At 42.5% G+C, this 24,723-nt stretch overlaps 1 protein-coding gene across 2 annotated transcripts in view; it reads left to right on the forward strand.

The window, feature by feature from the left end:
• The window catches only part of Srgap1 (SLIT-ROBO Rho GTPase activating protein 1), a 308,516-nt gene extending 284,215 nt beyond the window's left edge, over window positions 1-24,301 (forward strand). For both annotated transcript variants that reach the window (XM_004650052.2, XM_004650053.2), the window contains exons 19-22: window positions 4,609-4,789; window positions 6,926-7,060; window positions 7,199-7,535; window positions 19,392-24,301. In XM_004650052.2, coding sequence (XP_004650109.1) covers window positions 4,609-4,789; window positions 6,926-7,060; window positions 7,199-7,535; window positions 19,392-19,769 — 1,031 coding nt within the window. In that variant the 3' untranslated portion in view covers window positions 19,770-24,301. The remainder of the gene's footprint in view (window positions 1-4,608; window positions 4,790-6,925; window positions 7,061-7,198; window positions 7,536-19,391) is intronic.
• The last annotated feature ends 422 nt before the right edge of the window (window positions 24,302-24,723 follow it).

Raw genomic sequence — 24,723 nt, forward strand, 5'->3', positions numbered from 1 at the left:
ATAATAAATACAAATTTTTATGTTCTCCTCCATGAAGCAGACCTGAACTATCACTTGTACTGTTTTAACAAAATGTGATTTCAAGTGGCGTATTAGTTACTTTTTTGATCACTTGGACAAAATATCTAAAAGTAGAAACTTAAAAGAGGAGAGGTTGAATTTGACTCATGGTTCAGAGGATATGGCTCACAGTGAGGAAGACATAGTGACAGTAGCTGTGGCAACAGGAATGAGAGGCAGCTGGCTATGTGCTGATGGCAGTCAGGACAAGAGTGCTTGGCCAGAAACAGGGTCAGGCTGTGAGGCTCTCGCCCAGCCCCCTACTGACAGGCCCCATGTCCAAAAGGCTGAATAATCTCCCGCAGCAGCAGCACCGGCTGGGGACTGACTATTCAGCTTCATGATCCTGTGGAGGGCATTTCACATTCAAATCATAACAGACACAAATACCAGAGCATCATCATATAATGTAACAGTTACACTCAGTTCTCCAAACTATTGTTTTAAAAATTATACTCTGCTGGGCATAGGGGCGCACGCCTTTAATCCCAGCACTCAGGAGGCAGAGGTAAGAGGATCGCCATGAGTTCAAGGCCACCATGAGACTACATAGTGAGTTCCAGGTTAGCTTGCACTAGAGTGAGACCTTACCTTGGAAAACCAAAAAGGAAAAAAAAAAAGTTATTCTCAGCCGGGCGTGGTGGCGCACACCTTTAATCCCAGCACTCAGGAGGCAGAGGTAGAAGGATCACTGTGAGTTCAAGTCCAGCCTGAGACTACATAGTGAATTCCAGGTCAGCCTGGGCTAGAGTGAAACCCTACCTCAAAAATTTTTTAAAACAAAATCTCATACTTTTACATGTAAACAATGGTATTATAGTACTGCAGTACTGCAATATGAAAATACTATTTACTGAAAACATTACCATCTTGCTAAAAGATGGTGTTTTTTGTCTGTAAAGCTTTCTGCTGAAATGTTTTGCACTTTCGTGGGATGTTTCCGTCAACATCTCTATTGAGATATACATACAGCACATCTTGTGCATTTAAAGTGCACAGTTCAGTAGTTTTTAGTGTGTTCATGGAGTTACATATTATTGCTGTAACCAGTGTTAGAGGATTTTCATTTCCCCAATCAAATGCTGAACCCTTGGCAACTGAGCAGCAGACACTGCGCTACTTTTTCAGCCTGGCTTACACGGGCAGCATGGTCATTAATCCAGGGCTGCCAGGCTTTTAACCACTGAGTGATCTTCCTAGCCTCAGATATGTTTATTAGTCCTTCAGCAATTTTTTTTTATTTTTTATTAACATTTTCCATGATTATAAAATATGTCCCATGGTAATTCCCTCCCTCCTCACCCCCACACTTTCCCATTTGAAATTCCATTCTCCATCATATTACCTCCCCATTACAATCATTGTAATTACATATATACAATATCAACCTATTAAGTATCCTCCTCCCTTCCTTTCTCTTCCCTTTATGTCTCCTTTTTACCTTACTGGCCTCTGCTACTAAGTATTTTCCTTCTCACGCAGAAGCCCAATCATCTGTAGCTAGGATCCACATATGAGAGAGAACATGTGGCGCTTGGCTTTCTGGGCCTGGGTTACCTCACTTAGTATAATACTTTCCAGGTCCATCCATTTTTCTGCAGATTTCATAACTTCATTTTTCTTTACCGCTGAGTAGAACTCCATTGTATAAATGTGCCACATCTTCATTATCCACTCATCTGCTGAGGGACATCTAGGCTGGTTCCATTTCCCAGCTATTATAAATTGAGCAGCAATAAACATGGTTGAGCACGTACTTCTAAGGAAATGAGATGAGTCCTTTGGATATGTGCCTAGGAGTGCTATAGCTGGGTCCCTTCAGCAGTTTTTGCTGCCAACCTCTTAGACGCATGCACGATATACCATGATCGTAATCCCCTCCCACCGCCTTCCTTTGTCCCGCCCCCTTCCCTCTCCATTGAATTTATTCTTATTTCCAACATATATGCAAGAATGCTTTGAAACTATCACATGCCTAGGTGTTTACAAATGAGGTATTTCACATTGCATAGATATATGTCTATGCGCATATGTCCCTCACCCTTTATTTCTGCTTATTATTAGTTGCATGTTTACTTGCCTGTATTGAATAGCAGCGGTGAGGATGAGGGGTTAAAAGCAAAGGAAAGGAAAGCTCCTAAGGCCTCGAACTGAGATATTTCTACAACAGACAAAAGTACAATTCTTATAGCGCCTTAGTTTACGTTGGCTTCACTTCCCTTCACTATCTGGTTAAAATTAGATCAGAACTGGATCTTAGTTCTAGGTTCAGAGTTCAGTATCTGAATCTCAATATCTTTTCTCTCCCCCACCCCCTCCATCCATCTGTGCTTTGATATGAAGATCATTGTAGAGCTCCGTGCAGTTGTAAGAAACAATGCAGAAAGGTCCTGGATACCCTGCCCTGACTTCCCCCTATGGTAATATGTGGCATAACTGTAGTGTAATAGCACAACCAGGAAACTATTGGTAATACCATCCGTCCACTATATTCACACTTCTCCAGTGTTACATGCACTCATGTGTGTTTTACTTGGTGCTATATAGTTTCATCACATATTTAGATTTGTGTGACCACAATCATACTCACAATAAAGAAAAATTCCATTATGAGGATCCCCTGTGCTGCCCTTCACAGCCATAGCCACTTCCTCCATCTCCTCGCCCACCACAATCCCTGGCAACCACCAATCTATTCTCCATGTCTTTAATTATGTCATTTGAACAGTGTTATATGAATGGTATTATACAATGTGTAGCCATTTGAGATCTGACTCTTTTCATGTATTTATTTATTTATTTGAGAGAGAGTGGTAGATAGAGAGAATGGTCCTCCAGCTGCTGCTAACAAACTCCAGATGCATACCACCTTGTGTATCTGATTTACGTGGGTACTGAGGCATCAAACCTGGGTCCTTTGGGTTTACAGATAAATGCCTTAACCCCTAAGCCAGATCTCTCCAGCCCTGAGATTTGATTGTGTTTTCAAACTCTTTTAAAACTTTTTATTGACAACCTCCGTACATATAGACAATATACCATGATCATAATCCCTTCCTACCTCCCTCTTTTTTCTCCCTTCTCTGTCCTCCTTCCACTGAATCGCTTCTTCCTTCCAATTAGTCTTCTATTTTGATGGCATCATTATTTTTTCCTCCTATCATTCAGGTCTTGTATAACCATGGCCACTTTGTGACTGGATGACAGTATTACAAAGTACTCCTTCCCTACTTTGGCTCTTACATTTGTTTTGCCATGTCTTTCTCAATGTTTCCTGAGCCTTAGAGGGTATGATAGAGATGTCGCATTTAGTGCTAAACACTCGACTGACTCTTCTCAGCACTTTGATGAGTTTGGAGCCACTGCAGTGGTCACTACCATCATAAAAGAGAAGCTTCTCAAACCAAAAATGAGAGTAGTATTAATATATAGACATAGGCATAAATAGTCAGAGAGCTTGACTCTTTCTTTTGACTTATTTTTTTTCCCATTGATATCATTGATCCATTGAAAATACAGTTCTTGAATGTGTTATTTTAATTTGAATAGCGAACAGTAGAAGGTATGCATGTTTCATAATTAAATATGAAACTTTTGCTAACATGAGAGTAAAAGTTATTTTTTGTAATTTTTAATTGATAATATCAAAAAGCCCAAGAGGAAAGTAAAGCTTTTCAAATTTATTTATATATATTGTGGTGATTTTACATAACTTAAAAATATTTTTACTTATATATTTGACAGAGAGAGGGAGACAAAGACAGATAAAGAGTCAGGAAGAGTATGGGCATGCCATACTCTGCCAGTACAAACAAGCTCCAGATGCATGTGCCATTTGGGGCACCTGGCTTTACATGGGTACTGAGGAATTGAACCTAGGCTATCAGCTCTTGCAAGCAAGGGCCTTTAAGTGCTGAGCCATCTCTCCAGCCCAGATTTTCCATAAGTTTTATAAAATGCTTATAAAGCATGTTTTTTGGAATAGGGGTTTTTCTGTTACAAATGGTCAATCATGCTACAAAAACAAAATAATACTGAAAATATAATACTCAAAATAATACTGAAGCAATGGTGGAGGATATTACAACACAATGAGAGATTTCACACTTTGTTTTGCAAAGTTAAAATATTTTTATTAAACTGTAGTTGTATGTTTAATACAAATTTGAAGGACCTAAGATCTAATGTTTAACTTTTCTCTCCCTAAAAAATTGACAGCCTGCCAGGCGTGGTGGCACACACCTTAAATCCCAGCACTCGAGAGGCAGAGGTAGGGGGATCATTGTGAGTTCAAGGCCACCCTGAGACTACAAAATGGGCTCCAGGTCAGCCTGGACTAGAGTAAGACCCTACCTCAGCAGGGGCAGGGGGGATTTGACAGCCAGAGAGTGTCTTTCTATCTTTTTTTAACTGCCTGTTATTAACCTGTTCCATCTGGAAAGGACAATGGCCTGTTTGTTTCTAAAGCCTTGTGGGGACCTCTCAGGGAGTACATCACGCCTTCCTAACAACTCCATCCCTCTACCCTTCCTTGTGTGTTCTTGCCAGAATGTGAGCCAATCGAAGCCATTGCCAAGTTTGACTATGTTGGGCGATCTGCTCGAGAGCTGTCCTTCAAGAAGGGTGCCTCCCTGCTCCTGTACCACCGCGCCTCGGAGGACTGGTGGGAAGGCAGACACAATGGGATTGACGGGCTTGTGCCTCACCAGTATATAGTGGTGCAGGATATGTAAGTAGTTCCGAGTTCAATAGCCTGAGGACTTCAGCAGTTGGGGTTCTGGGGGACTGCTTTATTCTGTGTTTGTAGTACGGGGAGCAAATCCAAGGCCTTGTACATGCCAAGAAGTGCTCAACCACTGACCTCTCCACCACCCCAGCTATTGCTCTTCAGCTGAATTGAGCCTCGTGACTATACAGCAAATAGAGATGAAGCAGACCTGAGTGGGTTTTTTTGTTTAATTTTTTTTTTATTTACTTATTTGAGAGCGACAGACACAGAGAGAAAGACAGATAGAGGGAGAGAGAGAGAATGGGCGCGCCAGGGCTTCCAGCCTCTGCAAATGAACTCCAGACGCGTGCGCCCCCTTGTGCATCTGGCTAACGTGGGACCTGGGGAACTGAGCCTCGAACCGGGGTCCTTAGGCTTCACAGGCAAGCTCTTAACCGCTAAGCCACCTCTCCAGCCCCTGAGTGGGTTTTTTGCCTTCTTAGTAACTTTAATGCTAAATCATTAACTCACTTTGTACATTTTAGGTGGTATATTTCTATTACCCTTCAAAAACGACTCTCAAATTGGTAGTGCATTATAAATATTTACTCAAAAAGAAATCAGGATTGGGGGCTGGGGCGATGACTCAGCAGTTAAATGCTTGCAAGCCTGCTGACCTGAGTTGGATCCCCAGCACCTACATAAAGCGAGACACAAAGTGATGCATACAAGCCCAGCGCACCAACAGGAATGGGAGGTGTAGCCAGGAGAATCCAGAAACTCACGGGAATCTGTGGCAAGAGAGACCCTGCATCAGAAGGGTTGAAGGAGAGGGAAAACACTGTCCACAAGCATACCATGCAAGTATGAGCCCATACACACACACACACACAACAATAGAAAACAAACTTTTAAAGCATTAGGATGGGTTTCAAATATCACTTAGTTGGTAGAGTGCTCACCTAATATTCATGAATCCCTGGGTTCCATCTGCAAGACCACAGAAACTGGATATGGTGGTACATGCCAGTAATCCTAGCACTCAGAAGGTACAGGCAGGAGGATCAGGAGCTCAAGACCATCCTCAGCTACATAGCAAGTCTAAAGCTAGCATGGGCTACATGAGACCCTGTCTCAAAAGAAAAAAAATCAACCAGAATTACACTACATCACAGGACCAGCAGGTTCATTTCCAAAGAAGGACTGGGAAAGTGGGAACAATAGCTAGTCGGAGACATCCTTTGACGCTTTCAGGGTCTTAGGAAAAGAAGTTCTGTACAGAAAGACTTTAGGAGTTAGAGTGACACTAGTAATTCCAAAATAGCTGGCCTCTCTCTTGATATCTGGCTATTTCAAAGCCTGAGGAGAACACTGACTTACAGTGGAAAGAAACTATACCTCTAATTTTGCTGATAAGAAAACTCTAATTTAAAAAATATAAGGACATAGAAAGATTGTTACAATAAGTGAAACAGGTTACAAAATAATGTATATAGTCACCCCTAAGGTTAATAATATTTCTAAGTGTAACATTTCATAATTTATCCCGGTGTGGTGGTGCACGCCTTTACTCCCAGCCCTCGGGAGGCAGAGGTAAGAAGATCGCCGTGAGTTCGAGGCCACCCTGATACTATATAGTGAATTTCAGGTCAGCCTGAGCTAGAGTGAGACCCTACCTCAGAAAAACAAAATCAAAAAATTTCATAATTTATTACCAATTTGAGAGTAGTTTTTCAAGGAAAAGAGAGATTTACTATGTAAAATGAATATGATGATTTGATTATTTATAATGATTTTAGAAAGGTTAAAATGTGTATATGAGAATCCAAGAAACATTGTGTGTATATATAAACATGAAGTTTTATATATATAAACTACCTAAACATTATCTATACTATTAATACTCTATATATCTATATGCATATGCTCATAGACATGTACTCCAGGCAGAATAAGATGGAGAAGTGACGGAAAATGAATCCCCCTATGTCGACCTCTGGCCTTACACACACACACACACACACACACACACACGCGCGCGCGCGCGCAAAAAAAAATTTTTTAAAAGAGGAAAGAAAATCACCTATAATACAACATCCAGGGATAGAAATTGTTAGAATTTTAGAAAATATTCTTCACTCTTGATTCTTGTTTCAGGGATGACACGTTTTCAGACACCCTGAGCCAGAAAGCCGACAGTGAGGCCAGCAGTGGGCCGGTCACCGAAGACAAGTCTTCATCCAAGGACATGAACTCCCCAACTGACCGGCACGCTGACGGCTATCTAGCCAGGTAAGTGATGTTCATCAACTGGGTTCCCAGCCCCCTGGTGCGGGGGCTGTGAGGAACCAGCACGTCCTCACCACAGAGCAGTTTTATCCAGTGCGCTAAGCTCTTCCATTTCCTCTCTCTTCTCCTGTGGACTTCTAGACAGAGAAAAAGAGGAGAGCCACCCCCTCCAGGAAGGCGTCCTGGCAGGACCAGTGATAGCCATTGCCCGCTCCATCCCCCACATGCTCTTTCCAACTCCTCAGTTGATTTGGGGTCCCCAAATCTAGCCAGTCACCCCCGGGGCCTGCTACAGAACCGTGGCCTCAACGACAGCCCTGAGAGGAGACGCCGGCCTGGCCACGGCAGCCTGACCAACATCAGTCGGCATGACTCCCTCAAGAAGATCGACAGCCCTCCGATCAGGAGGTCCACATCATCAGGGCAGTACACAGGCTTCAACGACCACAAGCCACTGGACCCAGAAACAATTGCTCAGGTACAGTGCTCTTATTTGTTTGCTTTTTGTTTAGTTTTTTTGTTGCTGTTGTTTTGTTGAGGCAGGTTCTCACGCTAGCCCAGGCTGAACTGAAACTCATCCTGTAGATCAAGCTGGCCTTGAACTCATGGCAATCCTCCTATCTCAGCCTCCCAAGTGCTGGGATTAAAGGTGTGCACCACTATGCCTGGTTCTACAATGCTAATAATAGACTGGTGCACTTTAAATACCTGGGAATAATGAAGGCAATGTGGAAGACTTTTATTCTGTAGCTACGTCTTGATATAGAAATAACTAAATAAACAAGAAGGGAAATCCACTTGTTCTGTGACGTAAGGCTGGCTATGAATCTCTTTTTAAGATCCATTTGTTACTGGAAGAGCCTAGGCATATTAAGTTCATATTGATTTCAACAGGGACCTGGCAGAAATGTAAAGGCCAGGACATTCAAACCTATCACTGGCTAGGAAATGTTTAAAGAAGAAGAATGAGACAGGACTAACCCTGGCAGATCCTCGATGCACCCTGAAGCTGACAAGAAAAGCAAAGGGCTAGAGCAAAGTCCAGAAATGGGAAAACTCTGATTAAAGCGAAGCTGGTACTTTCAACATAAGAAATGACCAATTAGTCAAGAACAGAATCAGCAATAGCCATTTAAAGGACAGTAAAACTGGGCTGGAGAGATGGCTTAGCGGTTACGCGCTTACCTGAGAAGCCTAAGGACCCCGGTTTGAGGCTCGATTCCCCAGGACCCATCTTAGCCAGATGCACAAGGGGGCGCACGCATCTGGAGTTCTTTTGCAGTGGTTGGAGGCCCTGGCGCGCCCATTCTCTCTCTCTCTCTCTCTCTCTCTCTCTCTCTCTCTCTCTCTCTCTCTCTCTGCCTCTTTCTCTCTCTGTCTTTCCTTCTCAAATAAATTAATAAAAATAAACCAAAATTTTTTTTAAAAAAAAGGAGAGTAAAACTGGATCCTATATAGCTCCTGAATACTTCTGTTCCCAGCCCTGACCACAGAGAATCTAAACTAGTGACTAAAATTGAGAAAGCAAAGCAAACCAATATAATGGTATTCTTCTATTTTTCCCCCTGATTCTCTTTTTTTTTTTCTTTTTTTTTTTTTTTTTTTTTTTTTTTTTGAGAGAGAAAGAGAGAATGGGCACACTAGGGCCTCCAGTCTCTGTAAAAAAAAAAAAAAAAGAAAAGTCCAAACACATGTGCCACCTTGTGCATCTGGCTTACATGGGTCCTGAGAAATTGAACCTGGGTCCTTTGGCTTTGCAGACAAATACCTTAACTGCTAAGATATCTCTCCCCCCCTCTGATTCTTTTTATAGCACAAGACATCATAGACTGTGCTTATAGATAGTGACAGAGGAGGTAAAAAGATTTACTGTTTGACATTGGAGAAAACTAAAGTATCTTGTAGCTGTCACGGAAGCTTTAAAAGTACCTAAATCGATCAAAAAGAATGAATGAGAAAGGAATGGGAGGAAGTAGTAAAGACAGATTATTCTTAATAAAAAAAAAAAAAACACCTAAGGAAACTGCCTTGATATGATAAATTCCCAAGTTATTTTAAGTGTCCTAATGAAAAAGATTTTTGGATAGCAAATTATATTGTATGAGTCATTTAATGTGCCCTTTAAAAGTTAAATCAATTTTCAATGTACAAAAACTTCTCAGCAAAAATCAAAAAAGGTTTTTTACCTTGTGTTGCAGGCAGGTTCACAATGCTGGCAGAAATCACCTGATCAAGAGTAGCTTTGGGGGGAAAAAAGGGGGGGTATTTTGGCTTACAGACTCAAGGGGAAGCTCCATGATGGCAAGGAGAAACGATGGCATGAGCAGAGGGTAGACATCACCCCTTGGCCAACATAAGGTGGACAACAGGAACAGGAGAGTTTGCTAAACACTGTCATGGGGAAACTGGCTATAACACCCATAAGCCCTCCCCCAACAATACACTGCCACCAGAAGGATAATTCCCAAATCTCTTTCAGCTGGGAACCTAGCATTCAGAACACCAAAGTTTATGGAGGAACACTGGAATCAAGCCACCACATTCTGCCCCTGGCTCCCATAAACTGATAACCATCCATGATGTAAAATACAATGCATTCAGTTCAACTTTAAAAGGCCCCATAGTTTTTATCAATTCTAATGATGTTCAAACATCCCCATAATCCAAGGTCTTTTAACTGGGCCATAATACCAAAAAATTCCCCCAAAACCTGTAATGGCACAGAATAAACATTCACACTGCAAAAGATGGCATTGGGCATAACAAAGAAATATTCAACCAATACAAAATTTAAAACAAACTCTGTAGCTCCAAGTCCAACAACTCTAGTCAGTGACAAATCTCCAAGTCTGATAATTCTAACCAGCAACACGTCTCTGGAGTTCTGCCCCTCTAGCTAGGCTACTCACTGTCCTGGAAAACTTCATCTGGGGCCAGCAACTTTCCTTAGTGGACATCTTGTGGTCCCGACATCTCCACTGGGTCTCCACTGCAATCCATAGTTCATCCTCATGGCTCCATTGGGTCTCCATACAGGCAACCAGCAAACCTACTTCACACTGCCCATGGCCATTTCAAAAACACAAGACCACATTGCAAAGTCAATGACCGTCTCTTTCTTGCATTTCTTATGCTCTGTAATACCAGGTGAAGTGCCAGTTTGTTAATCCAGGGTGAAATAAAGCAGACTTTGAAGAACAGGACACTCCTTCAGCATTTAGGCCCCTTCAAAAGACTGCATTCTTTCTGTTGTCCCAGTGCAGGTCAGCTAGCCCAATCTCAATGGCTGTAATCACTCAGAACAGGCAGCAGTTTCAGCCTAAATATTTCTTTCTGTGTCATATCCCTCTGCTCACACCAGACCTTTCCTATGCAGTGCAACCCTGCACAGATTCTCAGGACATGGGCATAACAGCAAGCCTCTCACACAAACTGCTTCTAGCCCAGTCCAAACAAAACTCTTTCTCACTTTCATAAGCCAAACCTCACAGTCCATAGTTCTTACTGCATTCAGGTCCTTCAACTCTGACCAGAATATTCCATCAAGCCATACTTATAGCACTACAAGGCATCTCTTAGGCCAATGTTTCAAATCCTTCCACATTCGTCTTGAAAAATCAGCTCCAAAAGGCCTAAGCCACACAGTCAGGTGTCTAGCAGCAAGGCCACTCCTGGTACCAACATTACTGTTGCAGTCAGGTTCGCATTTCTGGCAGGATCACCCAACCAAGAGCAGCTTTGGTGGGGGAGGGGAGGGTTTATTTTGGCTTATAGACTCAAGGGGAAGCTCCATGATGCCAGGAGGAAACGACGGCATGAGCAGAGGATGGACATCACCCTTGGCCAAAATAAGGTGGACAATAGGAACAGGAAAGTGTATCAAACACTGGCACAGGGACACTGGCTATAATACCCATAAGCCCACTCGCAACAATACACTCCCTCCAGGAGGTTAATTCCCAAATCTACATCATCTGGGAACCTCCACACCTTGTTATTTTTCTATTTAAAGTGGTATGCAGGGCCCTTTGAGAGCTATTTAGAACCAGTTATATTTGATTATAGCTGAATTTAATGATTTGAGAAACCCCTAACATGATTGCTGGTAAAAAGCAGGTAAACTATGGTTCAGGTTAGAGACAGAAATTTAGGACCTTGGGAGAAAGAAAACATAATGAAGTCTGTTTAACCCTTTTACTTCTATCAACAGGAAATTCTTTTCCTGTAAATCATAAAAATAGAAAGTCAACAGATAGGCTCTGCAATTTGGTCTAGGGTAAATGTTTATAGAAAAAAAAAGTATCTGACAGTAAATGGAGATCACATATGATATCACCCTCATGTTTATGATTCCACAGGTAGTCTTTGGATTTCCCCATGTGGATGAATGTGCATGCCCTGGCATATGTCAGGAGGATATTGTCCAATTGAGTCATGATGAACAGTGTTCCAGATTAGCAATGTGGTGGAGAATCTGAATCTGTTAGAACCATGTAGGCTGTACTTTACTATCATATCTTGGTTTTTTCATTTAGCAAACACTTACTGAACATTGGCTGTGTATCAAGACCATGATAGGCTTTGTAGTTAAAAAGGTTAAATGGCAGCTATTTCTTCCAGGTGCTTGCAATACAGTGAGGAGAAAAGATATGGCCGCCCACTACGTTGTGCAGGGGTGTGGGCGTAGTTGTCCAAGTGAGTGGAAGGCATCCTGGGTAGGATGTGCAGAAGAGGCAGTTTAGTGACATCAGAGAAAGTTTGCACCTCATCTCACATAACACTGCCCTCTAAAATTTATGATTAAAAAGTCATAAAATTTGGGCTGGAGAGATGGCTTAGTGGTTAAGCCTGTGAAGTCTAAGGACCCCAGTTCAAGGCTCGATTCCCCAGGACCCACGTTAGCAAGATGCACAAGGGGGCGCACGCATCTGGAGTTCGTTTGCAGTGGCTGGAGGCCCTGGCGTACCTATTCTCTCCCTCCCTCCCTCCCTCCCTCTCTCTCTCTCTCTCTCTCTCTCTCTTTAAATCATAAAATTTGCCACCTTAGTTGTTTTTAAATATATACAGTACAATAAAGACTATGTATATTCTTATGAAATAGCTCTTCAGAATGTAACAGTATCGAAACTTTCTACCCATTAAAAAGAAATAGAAGACCGGGCGTGGTGGCACACGCCTTTAATCCCAGCACTCGGGAGGCAGAGGTAGGAGGATTGCCGTGAGTTCAAGGCCACCCTGAGACTCCATAGTGAATTCCAGGTCAGCCTGGGCTAGAGTGAGACCCTACCTCGAAAAACCAAAAAAAAAAAAAGAAATAGAAAACGTACTCCTCCTTCTCACTGTTCTTAGCAACCACCGCCCTACTTTCTGTTCTGTTCATCTGACTTCTTCACAGAGTTCATGTAAAGGAAATCATACAATATTTATGTATTTTTTTATTTTTGTGAGGTCTGGTCTCACTCTAGTCCAGGCTGACCTGGAACTCGCTCTATCACTAGGCTGGCCTCAAACTCACAGCAATCCTCCTACCACAGCCTCCCTAGTGCTGGGACTAAAGGTGTGCGCCACCATGCCCTGCCAGTATGTTGAAACTTCTGACTGTATTATTTGGTATAGCATGATGTTTTCAAGGTACATGCACACTGTATCATATGACAAGACTTCCTTTGTGTAGAAGGTTGAATGATGCTCCATTGTACACATGTAATGCATGTTCTTTGTGCAGTTCTCAGTGGTGTACACTTCACCCTTTGAAAGTTTCCCTCTACTATCAAAATAAATTAATCAGGGCTGGGGAGTTCATGCAGCAGTTAAACACACTTGCTTGCAAAGTCTACAACTCATGTTAAATTCTCTATACACACACACATAAAGCTAGATGAGCATTTGTTTGCAGCAGCAAGAGACCTTTGTTCACACTTACTAACACACACACACACACACACACACAAGAATTTTAAAAAAATAAAGTGATTATTATAGTTTGAAAGTAAAGCTTTATAACAGAAAAAAAAAGGAAATCAATATTAATTTAAATAGTTAAATGTAGTTGCATTTTTTAATTCTTTTTATTGACATAGCAACAGGATACAGTGTAACAACCTGTAAAATTCAAGTCAGGGTAATTAACATTAGCATTTCCTTACATGTTTACCACTTTTTTATGTTTGCTCCCTTCAAAGTCCTCTCTTCTGGTTCTTTATAAAATATGTAATAAATTGTTGTGAACTATACTTACCCTACTTCCGAACCCGAGAGCTTGTTCTTGTACGAATGTTAATCTTCCACTGTACACAAGACGAGTGAAGCACTGTGACATTTTCATCTACTTATAGGACCTGCATAAATTCAGTAGTTAAAACTGTACATTGACATAGAAAGATTAAGTTAGTGCCATTAACTTTTTTTCATGAAAGGTATTCCTACCAGTGATGTGATTTTCTTTTCCAAATGGTGGACAATCCTTGGCCACATGGCTTTAATCAAAGCAAATGATGATTTGTACAGTAGTTACACTCCTAGAGAGGATAACACCATACAAAACTATTTTGTGTTTACATAGTGTCCACCTAAATAACAGTCAGAAAGATGTGCTGTACAGAAGGATGACATTTATTTGGAAGCAGCAGAGCAAGTGATGGGAATGTATATGCTATAGTAAGCAAGGAGCTAGCCGCATCTTCAACGAAGCTGAGGCAAAGGGACATTTTAAAGGTGAAATAAGGATTGCCCTATTGAAAGAGTAGTCCTTGGCTACAAGGACTAATAGATCACAAGGCTGGCATCAATCCAAGGTTGAGCAGACAACTGCTGGGTAGACAGATGTCCTTCAGAAGTATTTTTGTGAGGTTTCAGGGCCTTTGTGCAAGGCTGAAGGTCTGTCAGATGCGTTGTCATTCAGAACACACTCACCAGACCCTCCCTTCCAGTGTCATTTATGTCTTTAGTTCTTGGTTGGAGCCTGACAAATGTGGTTCCATTTTGATTCTCATAACTTTTATAATATAAAAAGAGATAGGGCTGGAGAGATTGCTTAGTGGTTAAGGCACTTGCCTGCGAAGCCTGAGGACCCAGGTTTGAGTCCCTAATACCCACGCAAGGCAGATGCACAAAGTGGTGCAGTGGCTGGCGGCCCGGGCATGCCCATTCTCCCCCCCCCCCCCCACATACACCCTCTTTGCCTCTTCCACTCTCTCTCCTCCATATCTCTCAAATAATAAAATATTTTTTGGAAAAAAAAAAGAGATAAAAGTGATGTGACCAAGGTGACAAAAGACCTGCCTGTCACATGTTCCTTCCACTAAAGGGGACCATAGTAAAAAGATAAACCGTTGTAATCCATGCATCTAGAGTGGTTGAGGAAGTGTGCTGGAGAAGGGTAGGAAAGTGGCATGGTCCCTGGTGACATAGAAATTCAGCAACATGACAGACAGGAGAGTAAGGCACCCTGCCCCTCACACACTGTCTCCCACCCTTCCCGAATGAATTCAGATCCAACATGGACTTCTCCTCATGGGAGGAGGTAAGGAGGAGACCCTCAGAAGCCGTTGTTGCTACTACACATGGCTGTAAGGCTGCTGAGTCGGGGAGCACATGGTATGCCCTTCAGCCTCTGTGACCTAAGCCACAATGACACAGCACCACGGGGCTAGCGACCACGCAATATCGCCTCGTCTATGTCTGCTGGCATCTGCCATGCGCACTTGGGTGGTTATAGCTCTGTAACCTTGGCTTCTCAGAGCCGAGGCCCAGCAGAAACTTCCAGCCCCAGATTGAACTTCAACCTACAGAGAAGTGGAATTATACAATGGGGCAGCTTACACACAGCTGGCAGAGCATATTGGCCAGCACACAGAAATGGCACTGCAGAGCATCATACTGTGACAAATTGCTGACACCTATCTTTAAGAAATGATGTCTGGAAAAAAAATAATGTATAAAATTTGAAAAAGGGGGGGCTGGGAAAATGGCTGAGCAGTTAAGGGTGCTTGCTTGTAAATCCTGCTGTCCGGGCAAGTGTTCAGTACCAAGCCACCCATGTAAATTGAATACAAAAAGTGGAGAAAGCATCTGGCATCCTTTTTCAGTGGCAAGAAGCTATGTGCACACATGCAAATAAATATTTTAAAATTCAAAATGATGAATATTGCATTAGATGAACAGATAACAAAATAGGAACAAATAAAATATGAAAAAGAACAGGAACACAGCACTTCAGTAGCAGGCCCCAAAGAAAAGGAACTTTACAGAATACCTAAATATAAATTCAAAACAGGTATAGAGAGATGGCTCAGTTGTTTAGGTGCTTACTTGCAAAGCCAAAAGACCAGGATTTGAGTCCCCAGTACTTATATAAAGCCAAATGCACACAGTGGTGCATGCGTTTGCAGCAGCAGAAAGAGACCCTGGCACTCTTTCACTCTCTCTCTCTCTCTGCTTGCAAATAAATAAATAAATAAATAATATTTTAATAAAACAAAACTAAAATAAATTCAAAATAATCATAGTGAGGAAGCTAAGTAAATTGTATAAAAGAATACAAACAAGTCTATAAAGTCATGGAAATTTCTCATGATCTGAATGGTCAAATTAATAAAAGAAATAGTGAAAAAGTATCCAACCTAAATCTTACAGCTGAAACATTCAAGAAGTGAAATTTAAAAAATCATAACTTAAGGCTGGGTGTGGTATTGTATGCCTTTAATCTCAGCACTCAGGAGGAAGAGGTAGGAGGATTGCCATCAGTTCAAGGCCATCCCGAGACTACATAGTGAATTCCAGGTCAGCCTGGTCTAGAGTTAGACCCCACATCAAAAAAACCTATATATATATAATTTGGAGCCTCAATACAAGATAAAATTAAGCAGAATGAATTCCAAAATTTAAAGACAGGTCTTTTGAATTAACTGAGTCTGTGTAAGAGATTTAAACTGTACATCAAAAGTAGGAAAGGGCTGGAGAGATGGCTTAGCAGTTAAGGCTCTTGCCTGCAAAGCCTAACTAAGAACTCAGGTTTGAATCTCCAGGTCCCACATAGCCAGACACACAGTGACACAAGCACACAATGTTGCACATGCACATAAGGGGGCGGACATGTCTGGAGTTTGTTTGCAGTGGCTGAAGGTTCTGATACACTTCTTTCTGTCTCTTTCTCAAAATAAAATTTTTTTTAGGTAGGAAAAGGTCTGGGTAGATGTTGTTACAGTTCAAAGCACTTACTTGCAAAGCCTGTTGACCTGGGTTCAGTTCCCCAGTACCCACGTAAAGCCAAATACACAAAATGGTTCATGTGTCTGGAGTTCGTTTGCTGGGGTAAGAGGCCCTCGTGTGCCCATTCTCCCTCTCTTTTTCTCTCTACTTGCAAATAAATAAAAATAAAAATGTACAAAAACACGAATGGAACCCATAAGACACCATTAAATGAATAAATAGGGCTGGGAAAATGGCTCAGCAGTTAAAGACACTTGATTGCAAAGCCTGGAAGTCTAGGTTTGGTTATGTAATACCCAAGTAAAGCCAGATGCACAAAGTGATACATGCATCTGGAGTTCATTTGCAGTGGCAAAAAGCCCTGGCACACCCATGGTTTTTTTTTTTCTCTCCTCAAATACATAAATATATTATTAAAAAATAAATGCATAAATATTCACTTTATGAGAACTCCAGAAGGAAAAGCCATGGAGGAAAAGCATACTTAATGAAATAATAAATGAAAACTTAACAAGTTTTGATAGAAATATGGAAATTGAAAATCCATGAAGTTCAGACTCCCAACTAGACTTAACACAAAGAGGTCTTCTCTAAGACACATTATAAACACGTGGTCAAAAGTCAAACACAACTCTACCCAGGCATAGTGGCACACACCTTTAATCCCAGCATTCAGGAGGCAGAGGTAGAAGGGTTACCATGAATTCAAGGCCACCCTGAGATGACATAGTGAATTCTAAGTCAGCCTGGGCTAGAGTGAGACCCTACCTCAAAAAAACAAAACTCTAAAAGCAGCACAAGAATAATGCAGAATCATATGTGACCACAAGACCCAAGCAGATTTCTCAGCAGAACCTTGTGAGCCAGGAGAAACTAAAACAATATGTTTTAGATGCTGAGAGGGGAAAAAACATGCTTATAATAAGAATGTTATATCCTGAGAAGGTGTCCTTTGGAAATGAAGGAGAAATAAAAGTCTTTTGTGGACAAGCAATGATGGGGCACTCATCACTATTATACTGCCTAACAATAAGGCCTACTTCTAGAATGCAAGGGATAACTGCCATAATGAAAATGTGTGAGTGTATATGATCCATCATGAGCGTAAAGACTGGGTGGTTTAGAGAGAGGGCAGTTAAGGGGAATACGTACGCATTTGGATTGGAGGAATTTAGTATTTTATGGCACCATCAAGTAACTTCAGCTGATCTTATGATGCTATAGAACCCTAATTAAGTATGTATTTTAAAATAACCATTAGAGAATGGTTTGAATGATCCCAACCAAAAAAAAAAAAAAAATTACTATTTGAGGCAATAGGTATACATCAAACCTAATCTGATCATTATACATGGATTAAAACATCACACAATACCCCATAGATATATATAATTGTTATCAGCAAATTAATATTTTTACTTTTTTAAGAGTTAGGTTCTGGGGCTGAAGAGATGGCTTAGTGGTTAAGGTGTTTGCGTGCAAAGCCAAAGGATCCTGGTTCGATCCTCTAGGACCCACATAAGCCAGATGCACAAGGGGACACATGCATCTTGAGTTCGTCTGCAGTGGCTGGAGGCCTTGGCATGCCCATTCTCTCCTCCCCCCCCCCCCGCCTCTTTCTCTCTCTAAATTAATAAATAAATTATATATATATATATATATATATATATTTAAAAACAGCTAGGTTCTAGTTTCTATGAGCAGAGTTTTCACTTTCATAAAGGTCTGGAGAAGATATTCAAAGTCAATGAAGATGTAAGACAGTTCATTGCTGTCCTGGGCACTTGCAAGGTGTCTGATGAGTCTTGGCCCTGCCTACCAAAGGCCACCTCATTATGGTGACATTTAAAAATGCACACATGAGCTGGAGAGATGGTTTAGTAGTTAAAGTGCTTTCCTGAGAAGCCTAAGGACCAATGTTTGGCTCTCCAGGTCCCACATAAGCCAGATGCACAAGGGGGCGCATGCACACAAGGTCACACGTGTGCACAAGGTGACGCATGCACACAAGGTCACACATGCACACAAGGTCACACATGTGCACAAGGTGACGCATGCACACAAGGTCACACATGTGCACAAGGTGGCGCATGCATCTGGAGTTCGATTACAGTGGCTGGAGGCCCTGGAGCACCAATTCTCTGTCTTGCATTAAAAAGGGGGGGCAGCTGGGCGTGGTGGCGCACGCCTTTAATCCCAGCACTCAGGAGACAGAGGTAGGAGGAGCGCCATGAGTTCAAGGCCACCCTGAGAATACAGAGTGCATTCCAGGTCAGCCTGGACTAGAGTGAGATCCAACCTCAAAAAAAAAGGGGGGGGAGGCGGTCTGTTGAGATTGCCTCAAAAAATAAAAATATGTAAAAATAAAAATACACACTGTATTTTAGAAAACTGGCTTGTGTGGGGTAGTACCACATCTGTTGAGGCCCAGTGGACATTGACACCAAGTCCAGGCTTATACACTGAAGTTCAGAGAACTTGTACATTTAGCTAAGTAATTGTGTTCAAAAATTATGAGATAAATGAATAAAGTCTTATTGTTTTTGTTTCTATTTGTATTTACTCCTTTAGAAATTGTTGTGGTGTCTAAATCTAAGCTATTCTTTGCCATAATAATCACAATAGAGTTGGTATTGTATATATGTAAGTACAATGATTGAAATGGGGAGGTAATATGATGGAGAATGGAATTTCAAAGGGGAAAGTGTGGCGGGGAGGGAGAATATTACCATGGGATATATTTTATAATCATGGAAAATGTTAATAAAAATTGTGAAAAGAAAAAAAATAAAAATTAAAGTTGAAAAAAAAAGAATATGAAACTCAAAATTAAAAAACATCATAATAGAATTCAGTGTCCATTTCAGCAGATAGAGACCTCAAGTAATCTGCCTGGTACCCCCAGAATGACGAGTGTTTGATCTATAGCAACAGACATCACAGCATCTTGGCATCCTGATCTTTTAGATTCAGACTAACTGCACATGATGGCATTATGTTTATGCACGTCATTCAAATAGTCATACTCTTTGCTGGCCTGTTTACTTTGGGATGAACTATGCAGGTTTCTGTAAGTTACTGTTAATGCTCATGCTGTTCTTTCTCTCTGATTATTTTCCAATAGGATATTGAAGAGACCATGAACACTGCTTTGAACGAACTCCGTGAACTAGAGAGACAGAGTACAGCAAAGCATGCCCCCGACGTGGTGCTGGATACCTTGGAACAAGTGAAAAACTCTCCCACGCCTGCCACCTCCACGGAATCTCTCAGCCCGTTACACAGCGTCGCCCTGAGGAGCTCCGAGCCTCAGATTCGACGCAGCACTAGCTCCTCCAGTGATACCATGAGTACTTTCAAGCCTATGGTAGCACCCAGGATGGGCGTGCAGCTCAAGCCCCCAGCCCTTAGGCCAAAACCTGCTGTTCTTCCAAAAACAAACCCCACCGTAGGACCCGCTGCCCCTTCCCAGGGTCCAACAGACAAGTCCTGCACGATGTAAAAGCCAGCTGAGCAAGGTCACGAGGGGAGGTGATTTCAGAAGAGAAAATGGATTAGTGACAAGAGTCAGTGATCCAGGATGTCCCTTAGTTCTGTGCTTATAACTGGAGATCTTTTGGCTTTTCTATGTTGTCAGTTGTAATATCTGAGACTAGGTAAATTAACAGGGGCATTTGTATCTTGTAATTTTTTAAATAACTGGACATAGGTCATTTTAAAGACAATAGAAACACTTAGACTTACTTGAAAATCCAATGCTGCACCACTTGTAATGAAGGCAAGACCACTCCCCGCATCATACCATGTATTCAGTCTAGGTGAGTGTGCTGGAGGCAGAAGACTCGGACTTCCAGATCTTCCTGGAGTAGAACCAGTGTGGTCTGTGGCACTTGGGGGAACAGCTGAAGACCATGCATTGTTCGTAGCTGCCCTCTGACTATTCAGAGCAGGGGTCCAGAGCCTGTTAAAGACTTGCAGTGGTCACAGTAGAAAGCTGGGCCTTCAGTCCCACTGCGTGGATTGAATGGGTTGAATGACGGCTTCTTCCCTAACAGTCCAGGTAAAAGACTCGATGGAAGAGGGAGAAACAGTTACTGCTTGAACTGAACCTGGGAAAGGAAAGGGAGACACCATCTCCGAAGCAGTTGGCATGACTCCGTCCAAGAGGGTGATCGGGACTGGAGGTTTGTGAGCACTTCGCTACATTTACAAAGGACGAAAGCAGTCTACCTTTAATGACAAACTCCCGCAACACTATCTTGTTCAATAGCCGCCCAGAAACGATTTCTGCCTTCCCCGAATCCCACCATTTGCCTCTGTGGCAATGCAGAAAGCAAACATGAATCCTTAATTCACCACTGCTCTTCTGACTAAATTACCTAGGTTCCCACAAAGGCCTGCTGGTCCTAAATTTGATATTCCAGCTGTCTGTCCATTTCTCTCTTTGAGCCAAGCCAGAGCTGGCTATGGTACTTGAGTGAGAGCCATGCCAGGCCCCCGTGGGAAGATGGCCGCATGGTGCCAGGATGCTTTCTTCCCAGTTTTGTACCTCACAACCATGACTTCCTTTCCTGTCCTGTTTGGGTTTGGGTTTTTGGTTTTGTTTTCATTTTCTGTATGTGATCTCTACATGGCTCACATAGTCAAATGAACTCAGTGAGGGAACCTCTTTCTCTGCCATCATAACACATAGGAAACTTTTCTTTGTTATATATTTTTTGTACCAGATTTCTCCTCTAGCTTTAAAAAAAATATGGTGGGGTTGTTTGTGTGCTGGAGATTGAACGTAGCGCCTCACGCACACTAAGCACATCCTGTGCCATCGAGCTATAGTCCTAGCTCCTTACCCCAAATTTTTCTAATGAAATTGTTTTTACTAAGGTACAAATCACCAACATCGTACCAGCAGCAGCTGGCATCATCTATTATCCCATGCGCATTTGACCTACATTGTCCTTGAACTTCCTGATGAAGAAAAGTGGATGCCTCAGGTCAAGCCTCTTTTACCTTCTAGGTTTGATTTCAAGCTGGCAGCCAGCTTCCTGTCCACCTCAGAGGTGCCATCCAGTGTGGACTTGTAATTCATGCAAACATGAATCGGGATCTGGACTGAAATCAAGACGTGACTTTGATCTCTACCTCAGTTTGCCAGTCCAATCATTCTACTGCAGAAAGAGATTATTGAAAATTACCTTTCAAAAGTACTTTGGGTTGCTTATAATTTCACAAATGGGTTCAATAGTACCCCTACCCTCATCCCAGGTATTGCCAGGTATGATAAAATTTTAAACCTCACAATTTTCAGAACCATTCATTTTGGCCATTTTCTAAATAAGACCTTGGAGACCCAGCCAGCACTGAGCTTTTTAAATAATCCACCTCTAATTTCCTAGGAAGCTTCCCCTTTCCTAAGTAATCCCCTACTTTTTAAAAAAAAATAATAATTCTTAAAAACATTACCTTCCTTGCTGGAAGGATGAATGGTAACAGAAGGCAAGAAAAGGCAAAAGTGAAGATGCCTTTTACCAGCTTAAACTTCAGCTTTTCAGATCTTACTCCCACATGGCTTCCTTGCAGACAGCTCCCTGGTAACCCTCCCCAGCATCCGCTGTCTTCGCTGTGTCTGTCTATCCTTTCCTGCCCTTTGGATCAGGACTCTGCTGGCTTGGACAGCAAAGGACGTGCTGAAGTGGGCATGACTCAGGCTGTGCCTTCCTTCAAGAACAGCCCCTAATAGGCTCCCACCCCTCCCTCCATGTGTCTCCACCTTCTCTCCTGCAGTCTGAGTATCGCCTCAGCACTTGTTCTCTCCCAATCGCAAGCAAAGGGTGTAACCTTATCCTCGCTTTGTTTAGTAACTACTCAACATCAACAGTTTCATATTTTCACGGCGGACGTTGGTATCTTGAAGCCATGCATAGGATGATTTACAGGGAAAAGACAAGGCACCACTGCCTGTAGGATCTAAGAGACAGTCAGGAAAGCTCACTACAAGCTACAGGAACTGAAAAGGCTCACCTGGTCCATATCTTTGTCTAAGCCATAGGTATAGCACCTGGAGGGAAAGAAGGTGCAAGGAAGCAGGAGAGAAGAAAGTGAAGCTGGAGATGCTCTGCCCTCCCCCCCCCGCCCCCCATTTCAGGAGTCTCAGAAGGTTTCATATGCAGTTTAGGGATGGGGTCACTTTGATGATGGATAAATCAGGAGTCTTCAAAAACAGAACCTGACTCCGCCTACACAAGCATGTGCGTTCATGGCTGTCATAGCTGTATGTTCATGTTCCAACTCATGAACTCGGATGTAGATTTGTAAAGTTAGCATTTTGGTCTGGGTTGGGATTTGAGGAGTGGATTCTGAGAGAAGGAACTTGGCGCACATTTCCTGATGAGTGTTATGTACGCTTTCAAACTAGAGGGCACTGGGTCAAGTTCCGGTCTTGTTCGGTGTCAGCAGTTCACAGTCACTCAACAGTTTTGCATGTGTTCACACAAACAACATACCGTGCCCTGTGAGTCATCCAGTGAATAATTTATAGCAGGGTCCCACTCAGTCTACCACAACAGTCACAGCTACCAATGAATATAGAGCTCCCAAAGATCAAACTGTGTCTTTTAAGAACATTTTGTCTTTGCATCTTTGCCATTCCCAAAATGGGTTTATAATAAAGAAAACAGAGCGTGGGTGAGTATTGTTCTTAGCACTTAGGAATGGCCCAGCCTCTGTGCTGATGAAACCATACTCGGAGGGAACCTCTGAAATCCAACAGTGAAGGGTCTGTGGGTCCACGGAGGGTAGGTTTGGGTTGAGGCTTACTCCTGACCACATAAGCAAGAGGCCATTCCTGCGGGAAATGCATTTGGGACCCAGTCTTGTTTTCAGTTGTTTACCACAGAGCCCCTGAGGCACTAAGCAACTTGGAAATGCAGGCTCTGTCCACGTGGAGATAGAGCCCTTCTACTGTGGACCACCCCCTGAGCTGAGAACCTCCCAAACTCCAGCTGGGCTGGAGCATCAGGCTTGGTGCAGGGTGACCTTGGCATAGATGGTAAAACAAGATAGATGAGCTTTCACTTACCCTAGTATACTTTCTTTATTTAAAAGAAAAAATAGTCTATGTGGTATAATGGAAATTGGTACCTGTATCTTTAAATTATGTAGGGAATTTTGTATGTTTAAATAATTGTACTGGGTTCCATGATGCTTATCTTAGAAATTAGTAAAATAAAAATACATAAACCATGCATTTGTGAATGCCCCTCCCTTAGAGCATTCATCCAAGTACAGTGTGTAGTGTGATGGTTATTGTAGATATTTAAAGTATAGTAAGTGGCTGTGTAACAGGAGAGACTGCTCTTTACCTGCATTCTTAAGGGTAACTCCTGCCCACATAAATGAAATCAGTATTGTCCTTCCCTGTCAGTTTGGTCAGCTGCAGCACTGGTAGCCTCCTGCTCGTGACGGTTGCCTAATGTGTCAATGTACATCTGTAGTATGTACATGTGAAAGTGCCTTTCTATGTTAGAGGAGTTTAGCCTTGCTCTTGTACTGTTGCCCACTATGCCCTGCCTCACCTCCCCTCCTACCTCCTACTGCCCAGCCTTCTAGAAGCTTCCTTCACTCTCCCGACCTCTTCATCCCCACCTTCCTGTGCCTCTGTGCTCTATCGTGTGTCTTGCAACCCCGTCAGCCATTGAACTGTCTCGTTTTCATAGACGTGATTGTGCCTTTCTCACCCAGCAGTAAATCCCCTGTCATCGCATCCTCGCAGCCTCCCCGCCATGCCTCCCACACCGCCACCGCCATCCCGTCCCCATGCTCTGCACTGGCCCTGCCATCGCGTCCCCTCCCTCTGCGGTGGAAAGAAAGGGGAAACCTCTACAGTCCTGGAAGGAAACAAATGTTTTGTCAGTCTGTCGTGACGATGCACTTTTATGTATAGTACTGTACATTTTGGCATGGCCATTGCAGGCTCCAGTATCCAGTCGGGTTTGTTCTTCATGGTGTATCTTTTCAATAAATAAGATAGTCTGGCCACCCCTGTCTGCTTGCGGTTTGGTTTGGCTCTGTGTGTCTTTGTTCTTTTCCTTTCTTTTTCTTATCACTCTTTTCCCTCAGAGAGATGGGTTGCATAAAGAATGTACAATGTTAATTTTTTTGGCCTTGGGGGACTTGGGGGGTTTTTTGTTTGTTTTTTTGCTTTTGAGGCAGAATCTCACTGTAGTCCGGGCTGATCTGGAACAGACTCTGTAGCCTGTCTCAAATTCACGATGCTCCTCCTACCTCAGCCTTCCAAATGCTGGGACCATAGGCGTCAGCCACCAGCTGCAAAACTTGCCTGCCTGGGTTCAATTCTGTAATAACCACATAAAGCTAGATGCAAAACATAAAAATAAAAATAAAAATAAACAGTGGCCCCAATATTACATAAATGCTTGTCTGCAGAGAGGCAAGAAACC

The sequence above is a fragment of the Jaculus jaculus genome, chromosome 6, assembly GCF_020740685.1.
Source record: "Jaculus jaculus isolate mJacJac1 chromosome 6, mJacJac1.mat.Y.cur, whole genome shotgun sequence".
Lineage (NCBI taxonomy): Eukaryota > Metazoa > Chordata > Mammalia > Rodentia > Dipodidae > Jaculus > Jaculus jaculus.